Source organism: Eulemur rufifrons, chromosome 2 (genome assembly GCF_041146395.1).
Source record: "Eulemur rufifrons isolate Redbay chromosome 2, OSU_ERuf_1, whole genome shotgun sequence".
Lineage (NCBI taxonomy): Eukaryota > Metazoa > Chordata > Mammalia > Primates > Lemuridae > Eulemur > Eulemur rufifrons.
Window position 1 is genome coordinate 92,039,576 of NC_090984.1, and position 25,809 is coordinate 92,065,384.

General features: G+C 38.7%; 1 protein-coding gene across 4 annotated transcripts in view; it reads right to left on the bottom strand.

Moving 5' to 3' along the window:
- Nucleotides 1–22,658, bottom strand: part of PPP2R5E (protein phosphatase 2 regulatory subunit B'epsilon) — a 138,344-nt gene extending 115,686 nt beyond the window's left edge. For 2 of the 4 annotated variants that reach the window (XM_069487359.1, XM_069487349.1), the window contains exons 1-2: nucleotides 22,483–22,542; nucleotides 20,133–20,296 (exon numbers count right to left, since the gene is read on the bottom strand). In XM_069487359.1, coding sequence (XP_069343460.1) covers nucleotides 20,133–20,289 — 157 coding nt within the window. In that variant the 5' untranslated portion in view covers nucleotides 20,290–20,296; nucleotides 22,483–22,542. Of the gene's footprint in view, nucleotides 1–20,132; nucleotides 20,297–22,482 lie in introns of all 4 variants that reach the window. The other 2 variants (XM_069487370.1, XM_069487339.1) reach the window with 2 other exon arrangements.
- Nucleotides 22,659–25,809: the final 3,151 nt, after the last annotated feature.

Sequence of the window (25,809 nt, forward strand, 5' to 3'; positions counted from 1 at the left end):
TTGCTTAAGTCCAGGAGTTTGAGGTTGCTGTGAGCTTGACGCCACGGCACTCTAGCCCGGGCAACAGAGCGAGACTCTGTCTCAAAAAAAAAAAAAAAAAAAACACTTATCTAAGATCACTTAAATAGTAAATGACAAAACTGGACTAAAACCCTAGCTTGTCTGCCCCAAAAGTACTTAATCCTGTCTCTCTCTCTGTCATAAGAAGCCAGAGTCCAGGACAGTCCCACAGTCCCCGCTGTCACTATCCACTAAATTATTTAAAACCCCCTCTTGTTTGCTTCCCAGCTTTCTTATTCAACCAGCGTTGGGGCAACAAAACATATACATATCCACTTCCAGGACGGGACAGTCTCCAGTGAAGGTTAGCAGAGTGGCCAGAAGGAAGGAAGCCAGGGCGGCAAAACCTCATGTCTTCACTCTTTCACTTGGAAATTTCCACTTACACTTGAAGAATGTAATTCTAATCAAGTATAAGTTAATCTGCACCTGCACATCTTTAGTTCCATTAATATAAAATCAGTAAATTTTTCAAATTAAAGGTTTCCAGAAATTAGATTTCTCAGGTTCTTTAGATTAGTCTTCAAATCCTGAGTCAAATAACTCTCACACAGACTTTGCTGCTTAAAATCCTTAGCTTATTCCGTTGGCCTGTGTGAAGCATAAATATTTCCATTACTATCGCTTTGCGTGGCTCTTATGTCTCAGTTATATCTTAGTCTATGGTATGCACTATAATTTAAAAATCATATAATTGCCTTTATTTTTAAATATTCTGATTCAAATATTTCACTAAGCCAGACTGCCCTTCCTCCTACTCACTCCCATCGCATCTCATTACTTCAAATGAAAGGTTTGACTACGTATTACAAACACACACACCTGCAAGCAGTAAACTCCTGTGGACTAAGAGAATTCAGATGCAAAGCCTGAGAATCAGCTATGGGAAAGCCATTAGAGAGACAAGTTATACTTTAAGGACAGCAACTCTATGCCTGGGTTAGCTAAAGCTCAGAAGTGTGACCCGGTGGGACGTGAGCAATTTGGTACATAGGTCTGAGTAAAAGAGGTTTGGGGGTTGGCAGGAATTTCAAGAGTGCACAAAGAAGGTATTAATACCACAACAACTACTTAAACCTCCTTGTCTAACTTTGAGTGTTTGTTCCATGTGCCACCCTCTTCAAATAACATATATGCATATAGTTATGCATTTACATAAATCATAAGCATATAACGATTATATTCCTAAATCCATAAAGATAGGTACTTATAAAGAAAGGTGATCACAAAGTCATCAAATTAAAATTTCGTTAACATTTTTTAAGGGGGATAGGATGAACTCTTGGTTAAATATCATTAAGCTGGTCCAGCTGAGCATCAGGCAAGAGGAGATCAGCTGCTTCTGGCCCAGCAGTGATGGGATACAGGCCTCGGCTCAGCTCTAGGGAAGCGCTGTCACTAAGACCAGGTGATGAATGTCACTGGACAGTCATTCCATTGAGGCTTAGGGGGCATATGCCCTGCACCAGGCACTGTTCTTGGCATTGGGGATAAACAGCAAACAAAACACTCAATTCACTGCCCTCGTGGAGCTTGCAGTCTAACCGGTGGAGAATGAAGATAAATAAACAATTGTCAGGTGGTGACAAGTACTCCATAGCGCAATAAAGCAAGCCAGAGACTGGCAGGAGAGAATGTTATTTTATGTAGGGATATCAGTGACAGCCTCTCTGAGAAAGTGACATATAAACAGAGACCTTAAAGAAGTGAAGGAGGGAGCCATGCTGAATATCTGGCAGGGAAAATGGCAAGTGCAAGGCCCTGAGGCAGGAGCATGTTAGTGCGTTAGAGAAACAGCAGGGAGAGCTAGAGTAGGATGAGCGAGGAGCACAGTGATACAAGATGAGGTCAAAGAAAGAGCCACATCACATAAAGTCTTGTAGCCTCATAAGGGAATTTAAATTTTATTCTGAACGAGATGAGAAGCCAGTGGAAGGTTTTGAACAGATGAGTGACATGATCTGACTGTTATTTTTAAAAGTTTGCTCTGACTGCTGTATAGAGCACAAGGGGCAAGGGTAGAAGCAGGAAACCTGGTAGAAGGCAAAAGATAACAGTGGTTTGGACTAGGCAGTAGCAGAGAAGGCAGAGGAGGTAGTGAGAAGTGGGTAGAGTCTAGATATATTTCAAAAAAAGACAATAACCTTTGAACCAAGATGTGAAGTCCTCAATGTATGGTGGGTTGCAGAATTGGCCACAAATTCTTTTCCCCCTTGTATTCATGCTATTGCAGTATAATTCAGAGCTTCTCCCACAAAGAGATGGAGTCTTTCTCCATCCTTGGAACTTCAGCTGGCCTTGCCTTGTAACTTACTTTGGCCAATGGGATAATAGCAAACATGATGTAGCCAGACATTTGAAAAGTACTGAAGCATTTGCACTTTCCTTCTCTTACTGCTCTAAAGACTCCCAGGCTAACCAGCTGGACGATGAGACTCTCTGAGCCCAAGCACCCTTGCAGCCCCAGCCAACCATCAGATATGTGAGTGCAACCATCCACCGGACCACAGGTGTGTGAGTAAGCCCAGAGGAGACAAGAACCATCACATAGCTGAGCCCAGCCCAAACTCCCAAACCACAGGATGGTGAGCTAAATAAATGGCTGCTGTTTTAAGCCACTGAGTTTTGGAGTGGTTTGTTGAGCAGGAAAAGCTGATTCAATATCTATTTATCCCCCAAATCAAATGCAAACCACTAAGCTCTCGGTTTCTCTAATGCCATTACACAAAAAACAAAATTTCAATTCTAAAGTAAATTGACACAGAATGGGCAGGGAGTTGATGAGTTGATTAGAAAAGGAGAGCACAGGTCACAAATTACTGTGTAGCTCATTAAAGTGTGGTGTGATAGCCAGGGAGCTGACTTCTTTGTGCAATAACATCACCAAGATAAGAATCTCAGAAAACAGTGAGAGTAAAAGATTTCACAGCAATAGAATTTACCTTTTCAATGTCCCACACACCATTTCTCAAAATTACTAAATACTGTACCCTCCTGCTGTACATCAAAAACAATGCTTTTTCAAGATTATCTAGACAGCTGAGCAATTAAGTTAAGCTCTTCCCTTATAGAAGAAATGAATTATATTAAGGAGATCACAAGTGGTACTTCTCTTCCTTAGCTGATACAGACAGATGGATAGATGGATGATGGGTTGATGGAGGATGATGGAAGGATAGAAGGACAAACATACATACCTCAAATAATATTTAGAATAAAGGCATGTATGGTTTATTAAAAGACTCCTGTAGGTATTTCCTCACATTGTAACTGATTATACAAAGGCTTAATCTAATGATCATCAATGTTCATAGATATCATTTTCGTTCCCAGTAGTTTGTTATTAGGTGGAAAGCAGACAGATTTAAGACACGTGACTACCCCTCTGGTTTTTAATTAATTTTTTAATGTCAAGATAGGGCATAAGGCTGGGCGCGGTGGCTCACGCCTATAATCCTAGCACTCTGGGAGGCCGAGGCGGGTGGATCACTCGAGGTCAGGAGTTCAAGACCAGCCTGAGCAAGAGCGAGATCCCGTCTCTAATAAAAATAGAAAGAAATTATCTGGCCAACTAAAATATATATAGAAAAAATTAGCCGGGCATGGTGGCGCATGCCTGTAGTCCCAGTTACCCGGGAGGCTGAGGCAGTAGGATCGCTTGAGCCCAGGGGTTTGAGGTTGCTGTGAGCTAGGCTGACGCCACGGCACTCACTCTAGCCCAGGCAACAGAGTGAGACTCTGTCTCAAAAAAAAAGATAGAGCATAAAAATCTTACATTTCTAGTCCCCCCAAAAGACCACTGTTAACAGTTTCCTTGTATCTCCTTCTAATTTCTTTTTTCAAAGTTTATTGTCAGATACTGCAATTTAAAACTAAAAAATATATAATTCTTCCAAGCTACCTCTATAAATTAAATACAACCCTCCTCCCTACAAATAAATGTTCTGCTGTCAGAGTTTTCCAAACTCTATAAAAATCTAACATTAGTATTATACGCTGAGTTTAAAACAACTAGTATTAAAATGGCTTGATTTCTTAAAACATCTCATCTACCATCACCAAAGAGAACCTAACAGCAGTGAACAGCCCCACTCTCTCTCTCAAAAAAAGAAAAACAAAGGAAAACCTATTTAATGGCTAGGAAAAAAATCACCTTTTTTGGAACTGAAACAGAAACTGTTTGGATAGTTAAATGAAAGCACTCACCAAAGTTTATGGACCTAGTTTATATTTGACATGTGGAAATGAGTCTTCGAGAAGAAGAAAAATTCCTGAAGACAGATCCTGATTACCTCTGCTTCTGAAGACACACTCACCAAAGAAAGGCCTCTCAGGGTCATGTACTGGTCTATTCAGAATAGACACTGCATCACTTTCAAGTAAAAAAGACAAGGATAGACCGAGTCTTATCAAATTATGCACAGCAAAATGAAGAGCCCAGAAACTGAGGCTTCTAGTAAAAGAAAATCTCCCCTAAAACTGTCCAATCTTTCAAAAATATGAACCACTAACTCTGCTTCTCATGTTACTTAAAAATTTAGAAAACCACATCAAACCCTTCCACCTCGTAATTATACACACTAATGAAGGGATAGAAACATGGATAACCTAAAATTCACTTCTTCACGCATATTAAAAAATGTAACCATTGTAGAAGGTTGGAAGGAAAGATGTAGAAGGGGGAAGGGGTTCCAACAACAGCAAACCGAAACCTTTCCTTTCTAATTGTTCACTTAAAGCTAGAATTAAAATCAGCTTTTTAAATTTCCTGAACACACATCAAACAAAAGTAAAGACAGCCTGGGTGTCCATCTGAGTGAAAAGAGAAACTACACAGAAGACCAGAGTAGGGACTTTTATAGTGCTTATCTCTCATTAATCATCACGAGCCAGAACTGGTGCATCTGAGCTGACATAAATCCCTATAAGGAAAGAGAGGCCAGGGGAAAAGAAAGGACTAGAAACAGGTCACTCTTCCACTCACACATCCCCCACATGCAAAGGTAATGCTCTTCAGGTCCTGGCTCCAGCCCAGTGTTTTCTATGGTGTATTTTAAAGAGAGCTGCAAAGTGCCAGGTTAGTGCCAACAGCAATTCTTGTGAACCAGCAAATTTCTTTCCAGTCTAAGCCCAAGATGTGACAGGAAACTGAGTTGGTTTTATTGTCAAGACTTCACTGAAATTCACTTAATGTTTGTATACTATTTCTGCTCTTTAAAGCTGATCAAATAAATACTACCCAATAAAGGCCTCACTAAATCTTGATATCTGAACCATCACCACATTGATTTATTCAGTAAACACTTATTCCATGTCTCCCACATACCAGACACTGCCAGTTCTCAGTCACAGCTGAAGAGACTGACGATAAAACCAGAAAAGGAAACTTATGTCCAGAGCCTTTCAAAGCACTTGGTAACCTTTGATCATCATGGGCCTTTCAGAGACTATGCTCTGTCCAAAGCACCTTTCCTGCTAGCCAGAGCAAGACATAATTGTAAACCTTTACCTTTAAAGCTATGCTCAGTTAATTATAACTACATTACACAAAAACTCTTTTCATTTAAAAAAAAAAAAGGGGGGGGGGCATCAGCCTGAGCAAGAGTGAGACCCCATCTCTACTAAAAATAGAAAAATTAGTCTGACATGGTGGCACATGCCTGTAGTCCCAGCTACTCAGGAAGCCGAGGCAGGAGGATCACTTGTGCCCAGGAGTTTGAGGTTGCTGTGAGCTAGGCTGATGCCACAGCACTCATCTGGGCAACACAGTGAGACTCTGTCTCAATCAATCGACCAATCAATCAATCAATAAATAATAAAAAGGGGGCAGGGGGGACTCTAGAAGGATATTTAAGATGCAAATCAGAAAAGAAAAAGAAAGAAGAAAGAAGTGACACCATAGTAAGAATCAGCACTGCTTCATCTACATGAAGAATTCCTTCCCTGCCTGGCAGGATGGTTTCACTCAACAGGCACGCCTCACGCACTGAATATGTGAGGCGGCACTCTCCTAGACAGTGAGAATACAATCAAAAATGGACATGGACCCTGACCTTAAAGATGTAAGTATTATGACAACTGTCAATTACAAAGCACCTACCATGTGCCAGGTAATTCACATACATCACCTCTCAAATGAATCCTTCAAGGCAGACAGTATCACCACTTTGCAGATGAGCAAATTGAGGCTCTGAGGAGCTCATTTGTCCAAACTTATAGGAAAATTGGCTGGAATTCTAAGATGTCTGCCTGGCTCACAAACCTACCCTCTTTCCATAACTCTATCCTGCTGGATATGCAACATCTTTGTGTCTTTATCATCGGTCTCCTAGCTTCCCATGCTACTTCTGTATTTCTACCTGGCCATAGCTCTGCCCCTAAGCCAAGTGACCTGTAAAACAACTAAAAGAGGGAGAAATAGAAGAAAAAATCAATGTCAAACAGACAGGAGGAAAAAAATAACTATAGGAGACACTGTCTCAAGCTTCAATAAAGCTGAAGTCAAACAGTATATACACTCAAAGTGCTCTACTTTGACTGAAGCTTTCATTTTTCAGTCTTTGTTCAACTCTTTAATATGGAAAGAACTCACAGTAGAACAGAAACTTCAGTACCTACCAGCTCAAGAAGATAACTTGGAAGAGGTCATTCCGATTGACATTCCAACTCGACCACACTTACTGAACTTTGAAACTTCAGTCATTTCTTGGAGCCTTTCTTGCTTTCCCTTATTATATACCTTCTTCAAATACATGAACATGTTACTTTTGTCAATATTATCAGTCATTTATTTTATTTGAATTTATGATGAAAGGAAAAAATCCTCAAGGGTAAATACATTTTTTTGTCTTGACAGAACTGAAGACATGTCAATGATAATATTCATCTCCTTGAGATAGGTATAAGAAATTAGTGTTTTGGACACTGTAATAAGCATAACTTCTCACAAGGGAGAAAAAAAAATATTCTAAGTTTGAATAAAGATGAAATACAGGTTTCACTGCTAATCAAAACTGCATGTGCACAACAAAGCCATAATTTCAATTCATAAAAATAGCTTTAAGTAAAAACTCACAGATGAAGAAAAAAATTTTAACACACATGAAATTCATATTCTAAGCCACCTGCTCCAAAGTACTTTTGCAAAACTCCTAACAACTTCTTTATTTTTTTAAAAAAACTTTCCACTGCTCCCATTTAATGAAATGTGTTAGGTTAATAGCTATTTCCTATCTATCCAGGTAGCATCCATCAATCTCTTAACTACATTTGGCAACCACCAATGGTCCCTCCTGATGTTTCACAGTGAAGATATTCAATGTCATCACACACATCCAACTCCCCAATCTCCAACCACCCCCCAAACTCACCACACACACCAGCTGGGAAGACAGGTGAACACAATGCTTTAACATCTGTCATAAAGCAACGCAGCTCACACTTGGCTAGACTAGTCCTTGGGTTTAGTAATGTGCTAACTTTGACAATTTCCAAATGTTACTTCACTCAAAAATTCTTTTTGAATGCTTTTTAAAGTTCATTAGAAAATGTAATATATAGTGATATACTGTTTTACTTAAAACAATTTAGTCTATGGATGAACAAATAGATTTTTAAAAACAAACACCTACTTCCCTAAACGTAATATACAAAAGAGACCATCTTTACAGGATCCACTTGAAACCCAAGTCTCAAGACTCAGAAAATAAGTAGTATTTATAAGAAAAACAACAACAAAGATAGCTAACATTTATATAACCCTCATCACGAGCTCGGAAAGGCCTGCTCTAAATGTTAGCTGTACAAACTCGTTCAATCCTCACAACCACCCTATGGGGAGGGTCTCAATCCCCCATCTTCTCCAACTAAGTAAAAGCAAAACTTCATGACTATCCCACCAAAAAACAGGCAAAGACTTGGTCGATTATTCTTGTGTTTATGGACAAAAATGAGTATTAGTCATTAACTCTGATACCCTGAGGTGCAGTAAGACAGTACGTAATTATAAACAGTCCTGCTCAAAAAAAAAAAAAAAATACCCTCCTAGTCAAGAAATGTAGGTATAGTGCCCTACATTAACACACAAATGAAAAAGAATACTCCATTAAGTAAAACTGTGAAGAAATACAATTTCACCAAGGTTATTTAAATATTAAATATAGATTTGTGCTAACAGGAATATACATTGCCTAACCATGAAATGACTAAAATCATTGTGAAATTCATTAACCATTTAGGTACAAGAGTGGTCATTTAAGCACTGTCAAAAGCTCCAAACTCTATAGGCCTTTTATTTATTTTGTTAGACTCTCCCACAGGTCAGTGTCTGAGATAACCATAGATGATGCTTTCTTTCTCATATAAACCATCACAAATCCAGGGCCACTTCAAGCGTTGGTACTAAAAAGCATTCACTCTGCTCAATTTTCGTCACCCACAGAACACAATGAGGATAATTCTCAATAATTTAAATTATAATAGCTCAGGAAATTTTAAAATTAGCAAGTGGCAAGGAGGTGGATTCAATTTTTAACTTCATTCAATTTGTCAAATTTGAAATACTTTCAATTATTTATTTTTCCAGTGTTCACAGTAACCAAAACACCACCAATGTTAATTGCTTTCCCTAACTGTGGTTTTACTGTTGCTTGCATTCTCATTTAATGAATTTCAATTGGTGCTGGCTGTAATTCTAGCTCTAATCTTTTATTTTCTTAATGAATTAAATCTATTGTATTATGTCCCCCACTATTTCAAGCAGTAGTTCATAAAATGGTGAATTGAAACACATGCAAACTTAAGATCATGTACTTTAATAACACAGTGGCATCTATAGAGCACAAAGCTGAACCTACAGTTAGATTTTATTTACAGTTTTAAAAAGACTTGAGGTACTTGATGCTTTTGTTATTGTACATATCACATTGATAGCCTGAAAGTAAATTGGCAATATTTTTTAAAAGCAAGCAATGACTGATTTATTTTCAAAGAAACCTCAGTATCACAAAATATGGCAAGCACAATGTTACCATGACAAGAGACTTATTTTTAATTCCAACTCCAACAATAAGACTACCTCAAAGTAATCTTCTATCGTAATACTACTATAAATCATCACATGGAAAAACAAAAAAAACATCACACAAGAATATATAAACAGGAAGGGAAAATATTATTCCTCATGACTGGGTAGGGAGTCCAGGGGTGATTTATATATTTTATGGTTACATATTTGGGTGTACAAATGCCCAAATCAAGGACAAACTCTTTAACCCAGCCTGGATGGTGTGGCACTGGACAACCTTAGTAGCCCCATCCAATCTCTGATCTCCAGCTATGACAGTCTTTTGAGAAGAAGAATCTCCTCAACCTACATGCCATATCTCCCTATCTCAGCATAAACATCACTTCCTCTTAGAAACCTTCCCTGAATGGCCACTCTATTTCTCCAATAGCACGTTATCACTGTTGGAATTCTGTCTGTTTAATTGATTAATGTCTAACTCTGCAAAGAACATCAGAGACCAATCCTGTTTCACTCATCACTGTGTTCCTAGCACAGTGTCTGGTGCATCATACAACTCAACAGAAATTTGATTGAATGACTAAATGGATTGGATTAAACAACCCACAAGAACAATTGTAAAAGTAAGAATTTAAGGTCCTTAGAGAAGACTGACTTAGCCAGATCATATGCAGACTCCTTTCATAGATGTCTGATTCATACATACTTTGAAAAACATTTGTACACAATTTATTTCATTCAAGCCTCACCATAATTCAAGAGTGTGAGTACACAGTCTATCACTCCTAAACCCAAGAGTATCTAAACTATACACCATTTCTAGAAATTTCACTAAACCAAAAAAGCCCAAATAAATTCCAGTTAGTTGAACTGCCTTTTAAAATGTTAAGATACAAATCTAAATATAATAAAATATAGCCCTATCCAACAACTTTAAGGAATACCTAACTCTGAGTAGCAGAGTATAAAGTTTTCTCAGCAGCCAAAAGTTGTATCACGGTTCCTCACACCTGAAAATTTATAGACAGATCTCCCCCAAAATCTAGCCACAACCCAGATTGAGGCTATTGAGTTTTAGAACTTTATCTAATTAAAATATCTTTAAGCTTTCATAGAGCGAAATGAACATTATTTCTAGATGACGGGTTACCATTAAAAACACCACTTATTTATATCAGTTGTAGGGGCAGCTGAAGACGCAAACGTAGATGGAGGTTTGAAAGACAATACAGAAGAGAGAGTACTGAACTTCCTTTTACTTTAACAAGTCCCTACTGTCGATCTGCTTTCAAGTCATTTTGACTTTTGCTCCCAAATTAAGGAAAAACACCAGTCCTTCTGATGTATGGCTATCTCCCCGAAAAGTTAATCTGATGAGACAAAGATTGAAAGCAGCCTTCTGACCCTCAAAAAACTCTTCACTTTTGGTATCAGTGCCCGTGATTTCAAAATATTGATTTAAAAAGAAAAGTTTGGTGTGCCTATAATGTTCAAGGCATACAACAGCTGTGATTTCTACACTGCTAGCATAAGATAGCTCCCTAGAAGCCTGAACCCACTCTGAATTCTCACTATCGTTCCTCACATGGTATGGCGGAGGAGTGTCCTCTACCATTGCCAGCTATTGTTTTCTGGAGGCGCTTCAGCAAAAGGCTAATTCAAAGCCTATATCTTCCTTATTAGAAGATAGTACTTTTCCTGAAATGGTGCCAAGTCTCAATTTTCTCCATGTTCTTTTTAATGTTTTAACATTTTACTTTGAACAGTGTTCCAGGCACAAGCAGCCTGGAATTAATTAAATTAAAATTTAACGTCACTGTGAGATAAAAGTCTTTCATGGTGCCTGCATAACGGATAACTTTTGCCAGATCTCTTTTCTCGCAATACTACATATTCTGAAACAAGATCTGTCCACAGGGCTGACTCCAAGAAAGATCAATGGCAAATAGAAAGATAAGAGAACAAATATTTATTAAGCATCTGACCACCTTATCTCACAACCACCTGGGGAAGTATGAGTCCCATTTTACAAAAATGGAAACTGAAGCTCCAAACAGGTTAAAATAACTCACCTCAATTCACAAAGCCAGGATTATTGCCTAGACTTGAACCCAGGCCCTTTCCTACATAAGCTAGTTCCCCAAAGATGGAGAGATGAGTGGTCAAAGACACTGTTGCCAGAATGCCACCAGTTTACCAAACTCTTCCTTCCTACCCCATGCTGATATGCCCCCATCAGGACAGAGTGTAAGTCATACCAGGGTCCAGAGAAGCACTCTGTCCCTCCCTGGCATCATGAAGTGCCCAGCTCCCCCTGGCTGCTGCTCCACCATGCCTCTTCCCCATTACCACCCGCAGTGCTGCTGCTGGTATGGCTGCTCCCCTCACTCTTCTCTTGGCTTTTCCTTCTCACTACACTTCAGTCTCCTTGCAATTTTCAGCGTTCTTACAAAGAGGTAGTAAGATGATTCACTCAGTCAATCATCGCAGCACAGCATGAGCGAGATCGCGTTAGCTCCAGTTCTCATCTGTGTTCATTTACTGGTCATGGCCACAATAGGAAGGCACTGGATCTGCAGCCAGACAGGCCTGCGGTCCCAACCCTGGCTCTCTCTGTAGGAGTGGGCAACTTACTTGGCCCCCAGTTAAAAGCAAACATCCCTTGCTCTTGGTGGTGTTGAGAGGCTTAAGTGAGACACCATGTGGTATGCTGTCTGAACATAACGGAACCAACAGATATTACTTCTCTTCTTCCTCACTAGTTGCTAAATTATTTCTTAACCATCAAAGACTACCTGAGTTTCTCCTCCCAACTTATTCTAGGTCTATAGCTGTTCCTGAAAAAATGCTCTTTTACAGGCACAGTTTTACCATTGGTATTCTATTCACCCAGCTTAATTTTTCAAATGATGCTGATCAAAAATTTCCAAACCACACTATAGTCATTTAGTAACTTCTCCCTTCAAACACCTTTTAAAATTCTGTTTAGTACGAAAAAGAATTAAAAATCAGGAGAAACATACAGGAGAAGAAACCTCCAGTCGTGAGATCTCCCTTCTACAGAGAGGGATTATATGACAAATTCTCTCTCTGCTCTGAGTGAGGAAACTGATGCCCACCACCCAAAGCAGCGGCTCCTTGCCTTTGGAGAAACTCCTTTAAGAATACGATGAAAGCTCGAAACCTTTGCCCAGAAAGTCAATCTGCACAGAGACACAAAATACACCCTGGAATTTCAAGAGGGTCAAGGGCCCTCTAAAACCCACCCATCGACCACAAGATAAAAGACCTCAACAAAGAACCATCTGTGATACTCCTTAAACTGTAAAATCCTCAATTCAGATTTTGTTTCTTTCAGTTGCAATAAATTCAAACGTCTGGGCAAAAATCTTAAGAAGTTAAAGAAGTTTTCTCACTCAACTCTTCATGTCTCTCTCTGGTTCAAAATAAAATGCTGCAAAACTAACATAGCTCAAAATCTAAAGAGAAGGTTCTCTCTTTGAAGCAAAATCTCAAAACAAAGCTGTGCTCTGGACCAGTGTGTGTGCTGGGGGATGGGCAAGGGAAAAGATGGGACAAAACTTAAGCATCAGAACTCTATATATTTTATTTTCCAATATCATCCTTTTTAAATATTTCTATGTTTGTGTATGTTTTAATGTACATTACATATTTATATTATATAAAAGCACAAATATAAGGGAGTGCTGCAGTTAAATTTACTGATAACAGGAAGCAATTATAAAAAAAGTTTGGAAGTCCTACCCTGGTAGACAACCTGCAAAGTAAGTTTATCTAAAAATAATTTAACCTGGTAACTACCCACAAATGGAATTTCCTTTGAAAATAATTACATTAGCCACTTTAAGTTCTTATTCCTGAAACAAGAAGTCCATCTCAAACTGACATTAACTAAACAGTAATGCTGAGATTGTTCCTTAAGAACTAGTTCCCCTTTTCGCTTTAACAGTCTAATTCTCACAGCTGTATATACTCCATATTTTTCTTCCCTAAGTGGAAATAATACACTTAATGTATTAAAGGAATAAAAATCAACTAAAAAACACTAGTAAACATTATGCAGTTTTTTTTGTGTAATTACAGTAGTTAATATTCTTCAATTCCTACACTGTACCTGGCCCTAGGCTAAATGTTTTACCTGCTTTCTGGAATTTAATCTGACTCTATGATACGGGTTCTATTATTCTTCCAGTTTTAGAGATAAGAAAACCAAGGCTTAGAAGTCAATTAGCTGTGAGTGGTGGACCCAGAATTCAAACTTAACCTGGCATCAGATCCATGTGACCCCAGGTCCTATATTCTTACAGAGGGAGCCTATGCTTAATTCTACTGTAACATAAAATTAAGATCCCATATTTGTTTTCAAAAAAACCTTCGAATACAAAAGGTACAAAAACATTTTTAAGTAGTAAAAGAGGATGTCATCATCTGCAAACAAAAAACTACCACAGCCTATTTGAAATATCTACAAACTTCATTGATTTTTTCAAGCACTATAAAATCTAATTACTATTATGAACCAATATTATTATAAAATATAAGTTTTACAAATGAGAGAACATTTTCCCATAAAACCCTGAAAGTCCATTATAATATTCAGATATGCTATTCTCTCTTAAACCATACAAAGTCTGGTGATCTGATTAGCCTATAATCAGTGCCCAAACACCAGCCAAAAAAAAAATTTTTTTTCGCTGTATTTAACATCTTAACTTCTGTAAAACGAAAGTAATGAATCCCCAAAGAAAAAGGAATCATTCTAAGTTTGTCATACATAAAATCCACTCCATCCTTTCTCCACAAGATACCACCTTCCATTTTTAACCTGAAACATGTAGAATTAACAGAGCACAAGGCCACTCTCAGGATTTTAAATGAACACTCAGCAAATTGATCCTTTCAAAATACAAAGTTTTCACTAAACAAGTTTATAGTTTCGTGTAAATTACAAATTAAAACAAAATTAGCATTAAAATTTTATTTTTTTAAATAAAATTGGCCTGGATTTTGGGGAAGAAAATGTTTAAATATTTAGGAAGGAAAAATAAATGCCTATATTACTATTACTTCTTAGTCAACTAAGTCAACATAGATGTCAACAGCCAATGTTCATTCATTTACTAAGAAATATTTATTGAATATCAACTATGTACCTGGCACTGTCCTAGGCACTAGAGATAAAAGAAGCAGGCTTATACAACGCTGAAGAAGATTATATTTTAATGGAGGAAGGGAGACATGTCACACAAGTGAACAAAGATAAAGTAGTTACAGATTATAAGAAACAATAGGGTGACAGAAACTTCAAAGAAGACTATTTTTAAAAGTCAACAAGGAAGGTCCCCAAGGAGGTCCCATCTGAGCTAAAACTTGAAGAAAGACGGGAAATAAAGTTCTACATAGAAAAGGGCCACCTCATCTTATGACGGCATTCATTTGGCACTTCAGTATTTATGTCTTGGTTACATACATCCTAGACAGACCCACATTATGATGAATTCTGTTTACAGCTTACAACGTTTTACGGTAAGGGTAAATGCACATGTGCATACACAACAGCTAACACAATACTCAGAAAATGGCAACAATTCCCAATCTTTTATTCTAAGCCAAAAGCTCTTAACTATGGAAAGAGCAGGAATGGGAGGGCTGAAAATTTGAGCATCTGATGAAAGTAATGAACTCTCTACTCCAAAAAACAAACAAAAAAAAGCACATATGCAGAAACTTTATGTATCATTTTAGGAGTTTCCTGGAACCTTGAAGTCCATCCAAGGCATATGCTGTCCCAACCAGAAATCCATGAATCCTAGGTTAAAGACTAAGTAATTATCAAACTCAGACAGGATGGAATAGGAAGGCAAGCTACTACCCTACTTTTAAGTGATGAATAAATCAGGAACACTTACTCTCAATTTCCTTTGGCCTACATAAAACTATGTATAGTAATTTTCTCTATGCTACAGAAACAAGCTATTAGAATACATAAAGAAAATATATTCCCACCTAAATTCCTTCACCAAAAGAAAAATATTACCACACTGTTTCAAAGGGTGCAAAACTGAACTTTAACACCTATTAACTCACAGGTATTCTTCCAGTTCAGTAACACAGTTTATAGTTATTTTTTAAACACCCCCCCCACACACACACAATTTAGATGCCTAAAGAACACGTATCATTAATACAAGGTACAAACTTGATCAGTGGATCTTAACCTGTCTTGAGTTAGACACCCCTTTGAGAATCTAAAAAATGCTACAGAATTCCCCCATTTAAAAAGTGGACATACACATACAACATGTTCATTTTTGGCTGCTTGCTACATTTCCAATTCACTCAAGGATTTAAGAATCTCTTTACCTACCATACAAGAATATTATGACTGCTTGCTACTGGGAAGGGAAACTAAGAGAACAGAGTTGAACAAAGACTTTTCACTATACATTTTTTGGTACCTTTTGAAATTTGAACCATATGACTGTGCTACCTAGGCAAAAAATAAATAATATAAAGCATTATACTAAATAACATGGCAAGATACAAGCGTGGATCTCCAGATAAAGATGTTTAGAATAGCTATTCCATTAAATTCAATATGTTTACAAACTGTTTCTTTGAATTTTTTGGTTGAAGAAAGTTTGTGGCTACAAAATTATGCTCTTGTTTCAGGGCAGCTTCCAATTTCAACTTCTTGCTGGAAAATATAAGTCCTAATATTTACAGGGCCCAACAAAGTTCATGCAATTTCCCCCATGTGACACCACATCACAACCTAAAAGGAGGATGGTAAACACTAAAACAGAGGACATTATTCCTTAAGAGACTTTTATTATAAATACACTTTAGTGCATTAGCCCATTATACTGAACATTCTTGCCTTACACAAAGCAGATATATGTAGATGAAAAAGAATTATCCCACCCAATCATTAGAAAGCCATAAAAACTAGTTTTAAATTACAATTTTTAAAGTTCTTACAAACTGTCACCCTAAAAAATAAAAACATAAGTTGAATCTTAGGACTATAGTTTTTTGTTTGTTTTTAAAAAAGGTGTTTTCACTAGAGAAGGAATAACATCACCAAGAAGCAAAGAGTTTCTTTCTGCTTAATGGTGCCTCTGGTCATCAGAGTTGTTGAAATGTTTAACAGTGAATGTTCAAACTAGGAAAAATGCCTAAGAAATGTATGATAAATTGTGAGGCTAGAAATAATGATGCCATTTTCACTATAATTCCATCTTCAAAGAGGCAGTATTCTTCAAAAATATTTTACTTACATCTAAGCTTACAGAATAATTTAAAGTCAATGTAAAAAGGAAATAAGGCATGGGAGGATGGGGTGAGGAGAGAAAATAAATCACCTAACCAGGTACAACTACTAATTATTATTAACGTACGTGTGTGTGCGTGTCTACCTGCCTAAGTGTTTAGTTTGATTGTCATTACACAGCGACTTACCTACATAACCATCCAAGCTTGCTTCATGTCCTGCTCTGTAGGTACAAAGAAAGTATCTAAGTCTTTACTTTCTTATCAAGCACATAAGGCACTAAACCTCTGATGGGTTTTCCTTACCAGTAAAATAAGAGTCTTTCAGGCTCAAAAATTTTAGGACTCTCCAAAAACACTCTCAGAAGTATATAAAGATGGAGAAAAAGCAAATGTCTACATTTGCAGAGTTCGTCCTATAATCTCATTACATATAGCTGAGGAAAAGCCAAGTCACTCACTGTATATTTACACAGAATTACATGCTGATGTTGCTTTCTACGTAAAATAACATCAATGATACAAATTTCAAAATCCCAACTATTAGAAAAAGCGCAAAATAGAAACTTTCCCCTCACTTTATGTTTCAGTTCTCCAAGTGAACAGACATTTTAAATGCTAAGAATTAATGTACTATTATTTATAAATTTGTCAGTCAAAGATTATAATGGATATGATAAACATTCTGATAGTACACACAAAACAAGTGATTATCAATGAATATCTAATTTCTGAGCTTTCAAAAATTATATATTAAAAAGATGAGTTACATAATTACTATGTTTATACAATTTCCATATTCAAATTCCCCTGAAATTAAAGACCTTGAGGATATGTCTTTTACTTTATTCTTTAAAGCAACTAACAAAATTCAACTGCAATTTATACTATACCCCAAATAAAATTAATTCAAACCTTCTAATTCAGTCAAAGCAATACTATCAAAAATTAAATCAATAACTATCCTTTGGTATACATATATAGCTTATTCTGGTCTCTCCTAAGGCAATGGGAGAAAAAAAATCCTAGAAAAGAAATTCTTCCTATATTTTCTTTATATTCCATAAATTAGTTCCTAAAATAGGTGAGAAGGCAATATGCCAATCCATTGTAAGGAAAACAACTGTCATTGAACAAACTCTTTATGTTCACTACAAAAATCAAAAGGAAATACACATTTCTGAAGTCTATATCTGATTATACATCTTTATGTTATTCTATAGACAGATGTGGAAATCTAATTTATGGAATACTTTCCAGAATACATACCTAGAATGTGTTTACTACATAAGAATCACTTTTAGTCAACCTGGAATTAAGTTTATGGGTATACCTAGTCCTACTGCTCTCCAAATTCTCCCATGCTGGCAAAATATACAAGTTAAAAAATCATATTCTTGGACAGCAAAGTTCTTAGAAAACTTGCAATACTACCATATTTCACTTTCAAAAAATGAAAAAAGGATATACAAATGGCCAATAAGCACATGAAAAAATGCTCAATATCACTAATCATTAGGGAAATGCAAATCAAAACCACAGTGAAATACCACTTCACACACACTATGACTACTATCAAACAATAAAAAAGCAGAAAATAATAAGCACTGGTGAAGATGTAGAAAAACTGGAACCCTTGTACATTGAGGATGGGAATGAAAAATGGTACAGCTGCTATAGAAATAGGCAGGGCAATTCCTCAAAAAATTAAACATATGCTCCAGCAATTCCACCTCTGGGTATATACCCAAAAGAAATGAAAGCAGAGACTCAGAGATTTGCATACCATCTTCAGCGCAGCATTATTCACAAAAGCCAAAAGGTGGAAACAACCCAAGTGTATATCAATGAATGGATAAACAACACGTGGTATATACATATAATGAAATATTACTGAGCCTTTAAAAAAGAATGAAATTCTAACACATGCTACAACACAGATGAGCCTTGAAGACATTATACAAAGAGAAATAAGCCAGTAGGAGAAACCTAGAGTGGTCAAATTCATAGAGACAAAAAGTAGAATTGTGGATGCTAGAAGCTAGGAGATAGAGGGAAATAGGGAGTTAGTGTTTAATGGGTACAGAGTTTCAGTTGGAGAAGATGAAAAGGTTCTGGAGATGGTTGGTGGTGACAGTTGCACAATGTCAACGTACTTAATGCCAATGAATTGCAATCTTAAAAATGGTCAAAATGGTAAATTTTATGTTATATATATTTTATCACTATAAAAAAATAAGAAAAAGGACAACAAAATATTAAAACATGTGCCCAATCTTCCCACACATGCCTCTTTCCCTACCCATAAAACCAATACTCTGGCTGAGTGGTCAGTTAATTTCTAATTTAAGTGTTTACCATGAGCCCCAAGAAATTAATGCAACAATAAAGTTTTTAAATTCCTTCTAATCCTAAGAAAGTTTAATCTGCTTCCTCAGAATTAAGTCCTTCACCAGATATAGATCTAATAGCTATTACATATCTAATTCAGATTAAATAAATTATTAAAGAATCTGTCTCCCAAACTTGTATTTCAAGCATGGTTATCCCTGGAGTTTTTCCTTCATTTTTCTTCCAAAGCCTCATAATGACTGTTTTCATTTTTATCAGCAAAATCTTTAGCCACAATATTCTCCCATCAAAGCTCATAAGAGTTTGTCTTTACTAACTAGTAGATATAGCATCTTTATAGTAATCAGCACTCATTTAGTTTCTACCAATTTCAAGCATAAACACTGGAAACCCTCCCTTTAAAAAAAGTGTGCACATGGAAAATACAGACACTTGAAATATACTAAGCTAAATTTTGAGGAGCTTTTCCAGTCACTTCATAAAATCTCTGGTTTCACAAACTGTTACCGAAATAAATGTACGTTAACAAACTAGCAAACCAGGTTGCCTGGTTTCCTCCAAGCCATTAAAGTCTGTTGTGTTGTTCATGTCCCCCTTCTCCCCATTCTTAAGTATTCAGCAGACAAAAATACACCTTCAAAGATAGATTATGATAGTTTCCACACTATAAAAGCTATGTTTTGGTATTTTTCAAACAATGCCTATTCATAAACATGAACCAAAAAGATGGAAATTTAGAAGGACAAAAAGTGTGCACATACCCAAACAAAAGTTGAAAGATCTAATTTAGACAAAAAAAACAGTCCTCACATTAAAAAGTTGTTCTTAATGCATTCAAAGAAAAAAGAAAAGAAATATTAGACAAGTATGATAACCATATACTGTTTCTATTTAATACTATCTGAAAACAAGAATGCACTTAATTATAAAATGATAATATTTTTTAAAATGAATTCTTCCCAACACAATTTTCTATATGTAAATTAATGGTACCATCTCCTCTACTAGGATCTACTTCCTGAGTAAGACAGTATAATCTGTAGTTGCTACTGCATACAATATATACACCTAAATGTCAACAGAAGAAAAATAAAAAACACAGACCCAGACATCTTAACGTTTCCCTGGCATTTAGTTTTTCTGCTTATCAATGTGGGAGATTCTCCTGATAATAAGTTACTTTTTGTTTGTTCACAGCTATTTCGATTAAAATGAGCCCTTTAAAAAGGAGAGGGGGTATATCTGATCACACATCAGTAACTTCAATGTCTCTAAAAGCCTCCCATCCCTTCAATTTGCAACACAGATTTTTAATAGATATGAAACTCTACAAAAAGAAAATTATATATAGATATAGAAAGATCACTTGAAGAAGAATGCATCACCTGGTCATGAGCCTTACCTTTTAGCAGCGGCAGAGGTGTTAACTCTATAGGCTTGCCTTGAGACCTAAACTGTGAGGAACTTTGCGACCTCTTCTGTCTGGCTTTTCTGACGGACTTCCGAGAAAATCCGTCTACTTTATCCACTGATGGAGGAGTAGTTGGTGCTGAGGACATATCCCTACTGAAGAGAAAGAGGTACCATAAACACATTCCCAAGGTGGAAACATACATGTGAGTTACACAAATTCTAAAATTCCCATATATGATATTAATGAAAATGGCAATACATGCTAAAGTAAATAAAATCAATTAAGAAAAGTCTGTATCAATGGGAAAACATGAAAATCTGGTGAAAAAAGTAATATAACTATCATGTAAGCAATATCATAACTCTAATGTGTTGTACTCCATTTTAAGCATTAAAGATGCTGATCTAAACTTGAACTCTATGCTGTCTGACCATTTTCTAACTGCAAATCTCTTCTCATCTTGCAATTCTTGAAGTAATTTTGCCGCTATTCTGCAGCTGGAAAACTTCCATTGATACATTTTCCCAAGATATTTAATATTATGAATGCATTCTAGAATTGAAATCCTTATTGTACTTCAAGAATAAACACCAGTGTATTACAGCAAGGTGAAATTTACAATTACTGAAACTATTTAGGCTTGACTTTTAAAGTGATGTGCTGTGTTAGCTATGATAAACTATACCACACTGCAAATAAGGACAGTCTAGATTGCATTAAACCAACTACATAGAAGACATAATTAAGAACACTTCAAATAATTCTTCTTTTTGAATGAAGCCACCTTAAGTTATTAAAGCTTGATTTTTAAAAAAAAGGCCATGATGAAATCAAGCACCAAAGTTGAACTGAAAACATAAACTCACAGCCTACTTAGCCAAGTTGAGATCCCTTGAGGTTTAGACCTTGAAGTTCATCATCAAATACCAATTTCATTCCATCAAACTGATGGAACTCAACAGTGCTTTTGCAATTTTTAACCTTCTCATATTATTAAAATGAAGGCTATTTCCTAAAAGTAACAAAAAGTAACAAGCATTAAGCTCAATTTCATTCACCAATTTAAACAGATGCCATCATGTCCACGGCACTGAGGTTCCACGTAAGATTAATGGCAGACTTAGAAATAATGCATATGGGAGAAATGCTTAAATGTAATTACTCACCTGTCATTCCAATACATAAGACAAGTGTTTTTTAACTTCTAAATTAAAAAGTAAGGAAGTTTCTTCCTGGACGTGTAAGAATAAAAAGTCACCTGGATTACCTGGATTCTGATGAAGTAAAAATAACAAAAATACTTAAAGAAAAAAAAAACCCACAATGTTGAGGTTAGGAATTTTGAAGTCTTCTTTGGTTCTCTTTCAAAAAAAAAAGTTTCAAAGAAAACTCCCTAATTTAGCCTTAAATATGTAAATATGACGGATTCGAGATGGAATTGCGAACTATGAATGACTATAAAAGATGTAAGATCACTTTAAAATATCAAAATGACTGCATCAGTAATAAGCTCCACATGACATTTGTATGTTGTAAATTTAGGGGCCGATTTTCCAATCTGGTATGTGAATTACTCAGACTTCATTCTATCCCTAACATCACAAGATATCAGTAAATCCTGTTTTTCCACCACTCTTTTTGTGTCTTCTTTATTCCTCATCTCCCATTTCTACAGATGATATATAGGTAACATTTTTTTTTTAATCATTTGCCCCTTATGCCCGCGGCCCAGAGCAAACGCCAAGGATCTCAACCCTAAAGCACCGCAAACTGAACGAACGGTAGGAACGGGTCCATGCAAAGCCAGCGGAAACAGGTTTCACCCTGGGCCAGGGAGCCCTAAAATTTATCATTCTCTAAACAGCGGGCACGGGGCATTTCCAAGGCTCAAGATAATCCAAAGGGGGCAAAGAGAGAGAGGTGAAGAAAGACAGGGAAGGGGGTTTGTCTGTAAGGATGCTTACAGACTCCCTTCGCTCCCACCCCACACCCAAGCCCTGGAGAAGATAAGCTGCTACGGAATCCTCCTCACTACACCAAACCCCCCATTATCCTCCGCCCCCGCCAGTGGATAAAGGGGGACAAGAAAACACCTCCAATCCCAGAAGGTGGAGAAAAAGGAGGGAGGGGGCAGAGTGAACGAGAGGTATCATCAGAAACACATGCAGGTAAATCAGACAAGTGGGACGGGCGCTCTGTCTCCCGCACCCCACCCCACCGCACCCCTCGCCTGTCCGGACCAGGCCTTCCCAGGGCCAGTGCCCCGTAGGTTCCACACAGGAGGACCGGGAGGAAGAAGGGAAGCGGGCGAGCCGCGGTGCTGGAGGGACGAAGTTACCTTGAAGCTTCTGGGGAAGAATCCGAAGATGATCTGTGGTTTCGAGGGGCGGGAGACGGGCGAGGGGGCCGCAGCGGGGGCGGGCGGCGGGACCAGGACGTGCAGGGGGAAGTCCGGGCAGCTGCGGGGAGCCCGGGGCGACGGCTGTCCGGTGCGGCGTCCCTCCGGTTCCGCGGCGGCGGCGCCTCTAGGCCTCACGGCCGGACCCGAACCTCAGCGCTCCGGCGGCGGCGGCGGCGGCCTCACGATCCTCCCCCGCGGGCCCGTCCCATCAAATCGGCACCGACCCCGTTGCGGCTCCGCCGGTGGCTCCTCGCTCACATTCCTGGCGGGCGGCGCCTCTGCTCGTAGCTCCGGACCCAGCGGCGGCGGCGGCGGCGGCGGCGACGACGTGGGGAGGGGGGGAAGGGAGGGAGGAAGACTGGATCTGCAGCGGCAGCAGGAAGAAGAGGCAGGAGAAGGAGGAGGAGCCGCTGGAGCTGGAGCCGCCGCTGCCAGAGCCGTCGTTCGCTACCCGTGGAGGGTCCCGGTCAATGCCCCTTTCTCTCTGCTATTGTCAATATCACCGGGCGCCTGAGTCCATGGCACACGCGCAACCGAACCTTCTGGCCAGCAGCGCCCGCCTCTGGCGCCCGCCCACTGGAGACTTCAAACGGGAAGCAAGGCCTCATTGGCCGGCGTCTGCCTTCACTCCCCCGCCATCATGTTCGGCTGAGAGCCGATCAGGGATTGGCGGCGGGAGGGCGGAGAACCAGGAGGGTGGGAAGAGAGGAGGCCGAGGATTGGACCGGGTCGTGAAGAACCCGGATGCAGCCAGCATTCCCGGGCTGCGCCGCCGCCGCTTCCGCCAGGCGCTCGGGTAGGCTGAAGTGGAGAGGCATAGTGTGCGCTAGGCCTGAGAGGAGCTCCTGATCCCGGGGGGTGTGCAACTAGCAGATCAGCTGGGTAGGTTTCGCGCAATGCGGAGCCTTGGGGCGGCTGTTGTCTTCAACCAAAGGATTCCGAGGGCAAGGGTCAGCGAAGGGCGGGCGAGCCTCCTGGGCCTTGATCCTCTCCTCTTCAGCGGCTAGTGTGGTCCCTCTCAGGATGGGACCCCGCGCAGCGCAGAAATAAGATCGCCTGCCCGCGCCTGTGCACCACTGCCTGTGTAAATGGGTCCCTTGAAACCCCCAGCAGTCGCTCTCCGCTGAACCTGTGGGAGGCCCGGAGCCGAAATCTAAAGCACTGGGGCCTGGCCAAGGGTCGGGTAACGCTTTGAATTCTCTCTCACCTCGTCTCCCTTTCCGTAAACGTCTGTTTTGAATATTAGCTCCCTGGAGCCTGTACGCCTCGCTTGAGGCCTGAGCCTATGGAGGTTATGCAGGTGGGAACGCTATAGCCACACTGCGATCTCTTCGTTCCAAATAACCGTATCAGCCAGCCCGCTGTTCAGAGCTCTGAAAGATCCAGCTCCAAACTGTAGGAGTTTCGAGATTTTGATTAGCAAGTTGGATCCGAAAGAATTTACAGAGAAAGCTTTAACAAGTGATAAAATGTTTGGAGGTGTGTTTGCATCCTTGGTGAACCCTAGGCCAAATGGTGCATTTCCAGAGAATATTCTTGGATTGTCGATCTATTTAAATGCATGCTACATACAATTGCTTGAGGGGAAAAAAAAAAGAAAGAAAAAAATTTTTAATGCTGACTACACACGTCAGAGTACTAATTGTTCAAAACTTAGAAAACGGGGACGGGGGGAGTTAACATTATTCATACTCCCTCAACTCAGAGATAACCACTGTTAGCCTTTTAGTGTACTCCCTTCAAGTATTTTTTTCTTTTGATATTAATAATGTGTGTGTCGTTCTGTAGCCTAGTTTTTCCCCTCTGCATATCATGCTTTCTATGTAGTTAGGGAATAAAACTATATGTTAATAAAACTACATGTACCATATGTGCAAGTGACAAGCAAAAATGCATTTGCATTTCTCGTTTGTGTTGTTAAACATTTAAGTGTTGCAAATTTCTATGCACACTCCCAGAAATGGCTCTTGAGTGGAAAAATAATTTTGTGCCATGAAAGATAAAAATATTCCTGCTTTGAACTGAAGTGGAAAACAGGGAAAGATGACTCTTAGATGGAAGCAGGCTCCCCCTACTGACTCCAGATGATTGGCCACTGTATGGCTAGTGCCCATTTTTGCTCTAATAAGATTCATTACTATTAATACTAGGCCCTGTAAAACTACAGAATACCAATCTAGTTCCTACCTTCAAGAAGCTTACATTTTCATATCTCAGTTTCCTGTACAGTCTTTATGAAAGTTCAGTATCCCAGCCAAGCAGAACCTGTTTCCTCAATCTTTGATTGAGGGCAAATGCAGAATTAAAACCGAGAAAGATTTTGAAGCCAACTCAATTTCCCTTGGCAACAGTTGAACTGTTAAAAGAATAGTGCACGTTTGAAATGCTCACAGCTGTTGCTTAGAACATTTCATAGAGTGGGGATTATGCTTGCAAATTTTGGATCTCTATAAAGACAATTCACTTCAAAGTCATTTCTCTTTTTATAAAATGGCTGAGCAACTCAAATGAGCAGGTCTTTTTAAATGAATACATCCTTGCCCATGTGGCAATTGTTCTCTGGACCATAATTCCTAAAGGAGAGGCAGGCGTGGTGGCTCATGCCTGTAATCCTAGTGCTCTGCGAGACCAAGGCAGGAGGATTGCTTGAGCTCAGGAGTTCGAGACTCCCTTTCTCTAAAAAAAAAAAAAAAATTTCTAAAGGAGGTCTCATGCATCCCAGGTTTGTGTACTCCAAGGATAGTGCAAGTTAGTTAATTTGGGATGCAAGAGAAGAAAATATGATGACATCTATTTATGTTTAATTCTAATCTAAAAAGAAAGACATTAAGGTCAACTGATATTTTATATACAGAATGAATATATGGAATGGTCCCTTGGCCTAGAATAGCATAGCAGATGCCCTCAGGGAAAAGTGGGAGTTACCTATTCCCAGGGGTTGGCAGTGATGGTCCCACCTAATCAGCCCTTGCCAACATGTTGTGACTTAACTGCAGTTTGCTGGGTTCAGCTAAGTGAATTTACTGATCATATTATCTCAATTTAATTAAACTAACCCCCCAAAAAACAGACAAATGATCTTACAAGAGTCCTTTGCAAAGAAATCACAAATCTTTTGACAGCCACTTTTTTTTTTTTTTTAAGAAACAGTCTCACTATGTTGCCCAGGCTGGTCTCCAACTCCTGTGCTCCAGTGATCCTCCTGCCTCAGCCTCCCGAGTTACTGGGATTATGGGCTCAGCCCACAGTCACTTTTCAAAGTTA